We start from the raw sequence: 6719 nt of genomic DNA, 5'->3' as shown, positions 1-6719 counted from the left end.
CTGCTCAAGTTCCTGCCCTGACTACCCCAGTGATGGACTGAGATTGGGACATGTAATTTAAACATACCTTTTCCTTCCTCAGTTGCTTTTGGACAGTTTTTATCACAGGCATGTAGTGGCAACATAGTACACTCCCTTAGGTTATTTTTCAAATCTATTGAAAACAAAGTATCGAGAGCACTTTCTTGTACTAGGAATTTCCAAGAATATCCTTCACATTGTCCATATGACAATAATGAGTTCCAAATTCTCTCTTCATTGTAGGGTGTAGTTTTCACCTTAGGGTGCAGTGTCTCTGACAGAAACATGACACCCAAGGAAAGATGGAGGAAAGCGAGAAAATATGACAATATTGATCCAGTTGCATCTTCCCCAGTATTCTGCCACTGTAACACACTGGTGAGACTGTACTTCTGAGAGCATGAGATTCCAGCTTATCCAGAGACTATATAGTAAGAGCCATATGGAAAAAACGAAGAGTAAGTTCAAAGAAACAGGTAGATCTAATTTTAATATTTTATTTAATACAAAGTGTCAAAAACTCCAAAATTTTTAACTTGGAAACAATGTAAGTAAATCACTCTTTGCACTGGCATATTAGTAGGTCTTTGAAATTTTGTGCATTATATGATGATACAAGCATTATGGAAAATATGAACAAGTGTGAAATGTATCACAAAAGAAATATGACACGTTAATTTCAGTATATTTTAACATGCTTTTTCTTACAAACTTGGAAATACAATGTTACCACCAAAAAAAAAATAATAAAAAATAGATGTTAACTGTCTTGCCAGTTTTCTTATTATAATAATGCCTGTTAAATAAAGTTTGATATATTTACCAGTATCACTAGTGAAAACAAAATTCAATTACTTTTATCTGTGGTCAGACTGAAACTGAGTATTAACTCACTTAAAAAACAATATAAAGATCTAAGCCGTTGCTTTTACTAATTTATTTCAGTAAGAAAATAATTATGTGTAAATGATTACTTAGATTCTACACTATTTGTTAGTCAGTCAGTGAAATGCAGTTTTGGCATTTCAACATGTGGAAGGAACAAATCCTAATCTTCTATCTTTACCATGTCTTTGTGATGCAGTATACTGTTTCAAGAAATTAACAATACCAGTAAAGTATTTTTATGTGTCCATGTTCATGTGTGGGAGGAGGTGTGTGCACTAGCTTCTCTCTCTCTCTCTCTCTCTCTCTCTCTCTCTCTCTCTCTCTCTCTCTGTGTGTGTGTGTGTATGTGTGTGTGTGTGTGCGTGCGCGCACTCATGCACATGCTCACATGCATGGCAAAAGTCATCATCTGGCTTTTTCTTCTACACATATTTTCTGAGGCAGGATCTCTCACTGAACCTCGAATCCCTAATTTGCTAGAATGTCCAGCCACATGGCCCCAAGGCTCTTCCTTCCTCTACCTTTTCACATTGGAGTGACAGGTGTGCACTTGGATGCTCAGCTTTGTATACAGATGCTAGGTTCGGATCTGAGCCCAGGCGGGCTTGTGTGGTAAGCAACTGGAAGACTGAGGCATTCCTTAGCCCTGTGCAAATTATTAACTATAGACTTTACATACATCATTACTAAGTATGTCTAGGATATGCAAACTGAATTTATAATTATGTTATATTCTGGAGAATAAAATAAGTTGGACTCAGTACTCACCCATGGCTAGAATGTATCATACCAAATGGGGAACAGCTAATGGAAAAAGAATCAAAATATATATAGGGAATGATTTATACAGCTAGGGAAATGACAGGATTAACAGAACTGGGAGTAGAGTAAGAGAACTAAAGGAAGTAGGGGAATATTATGGGAAGGACCCTAAATCCCACCTAAAAATTCATGTGACAAAGGCTGGAGAGCCAGCTGAGGACTTCATGGGAAGTAGTGGAAACTTTAGCGCAGACCTTCATCAAGAAGTAGGAAATGATCTTTATGTTCTTGAAGGTTCTATTGATACCTCAGAGCCTCTGCTGTCTTTCTTTCCTGGCCCCACTATTAAATCCTGATGGATTCCCAAAAGCAACCAAAATCAGCCTAAAGTAACTTAGGGGATGAACGCATTGTCTTCAAGAACCACCAACCCTTCCACAAATATAGGCAGGAAAGGCTGTCATTGTTCTGATTTGTGTGATGTACCAACAAGCGAACCAAACAGTGTGGACAGAGATAGAGCAAACTAGGACTTGATTATCCTGTATTATACACAATACACATCACTGTGGTCAGTAAAATGAAAAATATCAATAGTAGACCAGTGATACACAGGAACTCTCGAGGTCCTCCATCTTTTCTAAATTATTCTCCACAAGAATCAGTTGCATACCTGTATTCCCCAAGTGTAATTTTCTACAATGTAAAGAACTATATATATATATTGTGTGTGTGGGGGGGGTCCAGAAAATAACATTTAGTACCTAAATAGTACATAGTACATATTGGGTAGAAACTGTGTTGGACTGTGAAATTTATTCTAAGTAAGTGATCCAGTTCATGTCAGGCCTCTCTGCAAGTACTAACATCACCTTCAACTGTAGTTGAACAATAGCAAGCTTCCTTCGGTCTAAACTGCCCTGAAAATGCCACAGTTCATAGCAATGTACAGGGATAGGATAAATCACATATTTTAGATTCTTCAAGGGTGTTAAATTATTCATGATAGTCACAAGCATAGGCATTGTGATGGGGTTAGAAGCAAAGCACAGGACACGGAGATGAGTACAACGAATCAGGGCAGGGATAAGGACAGAGATTGTAGTATCATTTATAAGGCAATGATTCATCTCTAGATGCCGAAGAGTACCAGAGAGATTTACCAGAAGGGTTTGAAAAGGCTCAAAATCATCCCAATACATTGGGTTGTTGCTAAGATTCAGCAGCTTTAGGCGGGAGACCTGAGGGCTCTGGGCCAGAAATCTGAAGTCTCTGTGCGAAAGATCACAGAATGTCAGACACAAGAAATTCAGACCAGGTGGCAGGACTCTGTAGGGAGAAAACAACAAAAAACTTGTGAAGAATGAAGATTGAATAAGGAAAAATATACCTTTATATCTAGAATAAAATACTTTTCACATGCATTATAATTGGGTATTAATGTGTTAATGTGTGCTTTAATTCACTTAATAGTTTTGTGACTCTGAGAATTTGTTTTAGACAGGATCTTACTCTGTAGTCCTGGCTGTCCTGGAACTCACTATGGAGATTACACTGGCCTTGAAATCAGAGAATCTGCCTATCTTTGCCTCCTGAGTGCTAAGATTAATATCCTGTGCCACCACATCTGGCTGAAATTTTGTTTTCAACACTAAGATACAATTTCTTCTAAACTTAGGAATGTGTACAGTGTATTGTATCACATGATTTTAAAAAATATTAAGAGAAAAAACTGAAAGCACTTGATACTTACAACATTATCCACTCTATATTGCAGTTTACCTTTTTGGCGGGGGGAGGGATCAGAAGGAGCAGGCAACTGAAAACTCCCTTTGGTCAGTCCCTACATACCAACCTCTACTTTCATGGCCTATGCCTTGGAAATTACATATCAGTAAAGTGATCTGACATTGTGAAGTATGGGCATCTATGATGAGGTGCATCAATGTTACAGCAAAAAGTCTTTCCCCATCTCAATCCCTGTTCCTCTTCATATCTAGAAGGCTAGTGTTTTTCCCCTTTTATTTCTACACTTGTCTGTACATTGCTGGGTGCTTAATTTTGGTAATTATTTCTCCAGTTTCAAATTCCCAAAAGTGACAATGTGGAAAGCATAAAAGCTTTTCAGGAGTTTAGGAATACCCAAGAATGTTTTCTTTCCTGTCTCAATAGGCTCTCCAGGAAACCCAGGGCCCTGGCCCAAACTCTCACCTGAGCACTCTGTCCAGATGACCTGTGAGACAGAATGAAGACAAGCTGACTTCCTTAAGGGTGTTCATACGTTGCAAGTAACTGAGGAAATTTTTAAAGAGTTTCCCACCCAGGGATCTAAAAGTGACTTTAGACAGACTGAGGCTCTCTAGGTGGTCCATCTGAGACAGGACATTGGTGATATCACTCAGTGAACCCATATCGATTGACAACTGACCAACACAGTTGAGATCAAGAAAATTCAGGGTGCATTTGCTGTCACACAGTTTATCAACTTGCAAATCTCGACAGCATATGTGCAAAGACCCTGAACTCTCCCTAATTTTACTTGTAAGCAAAACCAAAAATTCCTTTTCCACTAAGGAGCCATCTAGGGAAAGATCCACTAGTAACTCTACAGGCCTGGGGAACTGAACCATGGACTCTGTATTCACAAAACGATGCTGCCCTTCTATTTTCAGGATAGAGCTGTCAGAATAAGTACAAGAATGAGAACAGGAAGGTCCCTTGATGCTGTCTTCATGGCATATGGTCCTACAGTCGTTGTCTTGCCTTAAATCTAAGATCCTCAGTTTAGGTCTTCTGTAGGGGTAGAGGAGATAGAATAGTTGAGAAATAGCCAATGATAATGAAACTGAGTAGAATCAATGATGACATCTAGGAACTAATTCTTTTATCCATAGCTGATACTCCTTGTAATAACTATCAACAAATCTTTCCCATGAAAAGTCAGCCTCCTCCCCCAATCCTTTATACATCTTAACCCCCTCCAGTCTTAAAGCTCCTATCTTTCTCTTTTGTAACACCTGTTACTTAAAACATCAATAGAACCCTCAGTAACAGATTTCAAAATGAACATTGAATACAGTCAGTAACAGATTTCATAATTAACATTGAATACAATCAGTCTTTAATGTGTTACCAAGTTTGCAGGCAACAGTCTCACCCATAAACCTTCAGCATTTACTTGTTTCTCCTTCTGGGAGAGTAGCAGGCTGTAGTATAACCTCCTCTGTCTTTCCATGTTTCTATTATACAGTCTTACCTAGAAGCAGAGTTTCTTGAAGGACACACTGGAAGATTCTCAATCATGGCTTTCAGGAGTTCATGTTGAGGCTCCTGTACAGTTAATGATCCAATATGGAGACAGTAATAGGGCCACACTTTCACCATCTCACTCAATGTATTCTTATGCCCACCCTCGAAGGCAGCAATGAACAATGGAACAAAAAAGACTCTTGGCATATCCTCCAGAGCTTGGATTGCTACAGACTCATTTCTCAGCAGACTCTGTATAGCGAGATCCAACAGTGTCTTTGGGTTCTTTGCATCCATCTTTGTGAACCTGAATCAGAAGGCAAAATATTTAGAAGTTCTGGGAATACATAGTCTCTTCTTTACTTTGCTAGTGCTGGTTGCAGATATTTAAAGAATAAATGAACCAGATAACCAACACTAGATACATGTATTATAGACACAGATTAGAAATTGACTTGTGAGTATATAAAGGTGTGTGTGTGTGTGTGTGTGTGTGTGTGTGTGTGTGTGTATGTGTATTACTATTCCCTCTCCCTTGTATATAAAGTATGTATGTGATAAAACACCATTAGAAATGGGTAGTAGGTCAGGCAGTAGTGGCATATGCCTTTAATCCCAGCACTCGGGAGGCAGGGGCAGGTGGATCTCTGAGTTCATAGCCAGCCTGGTCTGCAGTACGAGATCCAGGATAGGTTCTGCTACACAAAGAAACCCAGTCTCTGAAAAAGAAGTCAGTAGTAAGTAATCAGAAAACAATTTTGGTCACTTAGCTACATGACTTCAGTATTTTCCCTCCATAGTATATAAGCTCTGAAGAAGAAAAAGATAAATCTACAAAACAGTGGTACAACAGAAAATATTACAACACCAAATTCATTGTGATTAAAAGAATGACATTCCAGCCCTTGATCTGTCTCACCCCTGTCACTGTATTTGTGGCAGACGAAGACACCAAAATTTCATAAGACAGACACGAAGGAAGATGGTTAAGAAAACTTAAAGTTGACCTTAAGCATATTCAGAAAATCTAGTCATGAAGTAAGCCTAAAGATGAAAAAGAAAACATAAAATCAAAAGAATGCAGTACAGTTTCGGGCAAAGACTTCAAAACTGTTCCCTTCAAAGCTGTATGTTGTCTCACATGTGGAAAGTAAGAAACAGTTAAACTTGTCTGGGACTGGTGCCAGGTTTGGGGGGGCAAAGCACAGTTGTATACGATTCATGTAAGCCAGAGGATGGAGTCTCATCAAGATGTATTACGAATATGTGTTATAAACAATGAATATCAAAGGCATATCAAATAAGTGATATAGAGGTTAGTTTAAAACTGCAATATTAAGAGACACAGACTGTGGGAAGAATACATTGATGTGGTTAGGAGAAACATTCAAGAAAATTTGTTAATGGTGGGAAAAGAAACAAAACGAAGGGGGGGTTAAGAATCTTGTTACACATGAAAGAGTCAGAAAGCTCCCAAGTTTTTCTTCTACTTCAGGAACAACAATAAACCCTCTAAAAGACCTACACAACACTGATAAACAGAAAATAGCATGATTAAATTAGATAGCTTCGAAAACAATATGAATAAGCCAAATAAAGAAAAATTCCAAGTAGAAACATTAAAACCATAAGAAAATAAAATAATGTTGCTCATCACCTACCTAATACGGTACTTTCCTACAGCATCTAGCACACATTATGGCATTGTCCTTGGATAAATGACTTGATGACTAAGATAGAATTATCATACTTAAAAACAAAGAAGTGGTACTTATTCTTGAGGCTTCCAGGATTTCAAT

At 38.2% G+C, this 6719-nt stretch overlaps 1 protein-coding gene across 1 annotated transcript; it reads right to left on the bottom strand.

Annotated features, from left to right (window-relative positions):
* Nucleotides 1–1649: 1649 nt before the first annotated feature.
* Nucleotides 1650–5217, bottom strand: LOC114687385 (melanoma antigen preferentially expressed in tumors-like). The gene is made up of 3 exons (XM_028862038.2): nucleotides 4928–5217; nucleotides 3883–4464; nucleotides 1650–3000 (listed from the first exon to the last, which is right to left on the bottom strand). Exons 1-3 carry the CDS (start codon nucleotides 5215–5217, stop codon nucleotides 2487–2489), a joined length of 1386 nt encoding a protein of 461 aa, XP_028717871.1. The 3' UTR covers nucleotides 1650–2486.
* Nucleotides 5218–6719: the final 1502 nt, after the last annotated feature.

This window comes from Peromyscus leucopus, chromosome X, assembly GCF_004664715.2.
Source record: "Peromyscus leucopus breed LL Stock chromosome X, UCI_PerLeu_2.1, whole genome shotgun sequence".
Taxonomy (NCBI): domain Eukaryota; kingdom Metazoa; phylum Chordata; class Mammalia; order Rodentia; family Cricetidae; genus Peromyscus; species Peromyscus leucopus.
The sequence above is the reverse complement of the archived record's forward strand: the minus strand, read 5'-3'. Positions and strand labels throughout refer to the sequence as shown.

What these genes read in the sequence shown, in the direction of transcription:
- LOC114687385 (XM_028862038.2), bottom strand. Translation starts at nt 5,217, where the DNA reads ATGGATGCAAAGAACCCAAAGACACTGTTGGATCTCGCTATACAGAGT. An exon ending in TCAAGAAACTCTGCTTCTAG is followed by an intron (nt 4,465 to 4,927) that starts GTAAGACTGTAT and finishes CTACCCCTACAG; the next exon opens with AAGACCTAAACTGAGGATCT. An exon ending in CATCTGGACAGAGTGCTCAG is followed by an intron (nt 3,001 to 3,882) that starts GTGAGAGTTTGG and finishes TTCTCCCTACAG; the next exon opens with AGTCCTGCCACCTGGTCTGA.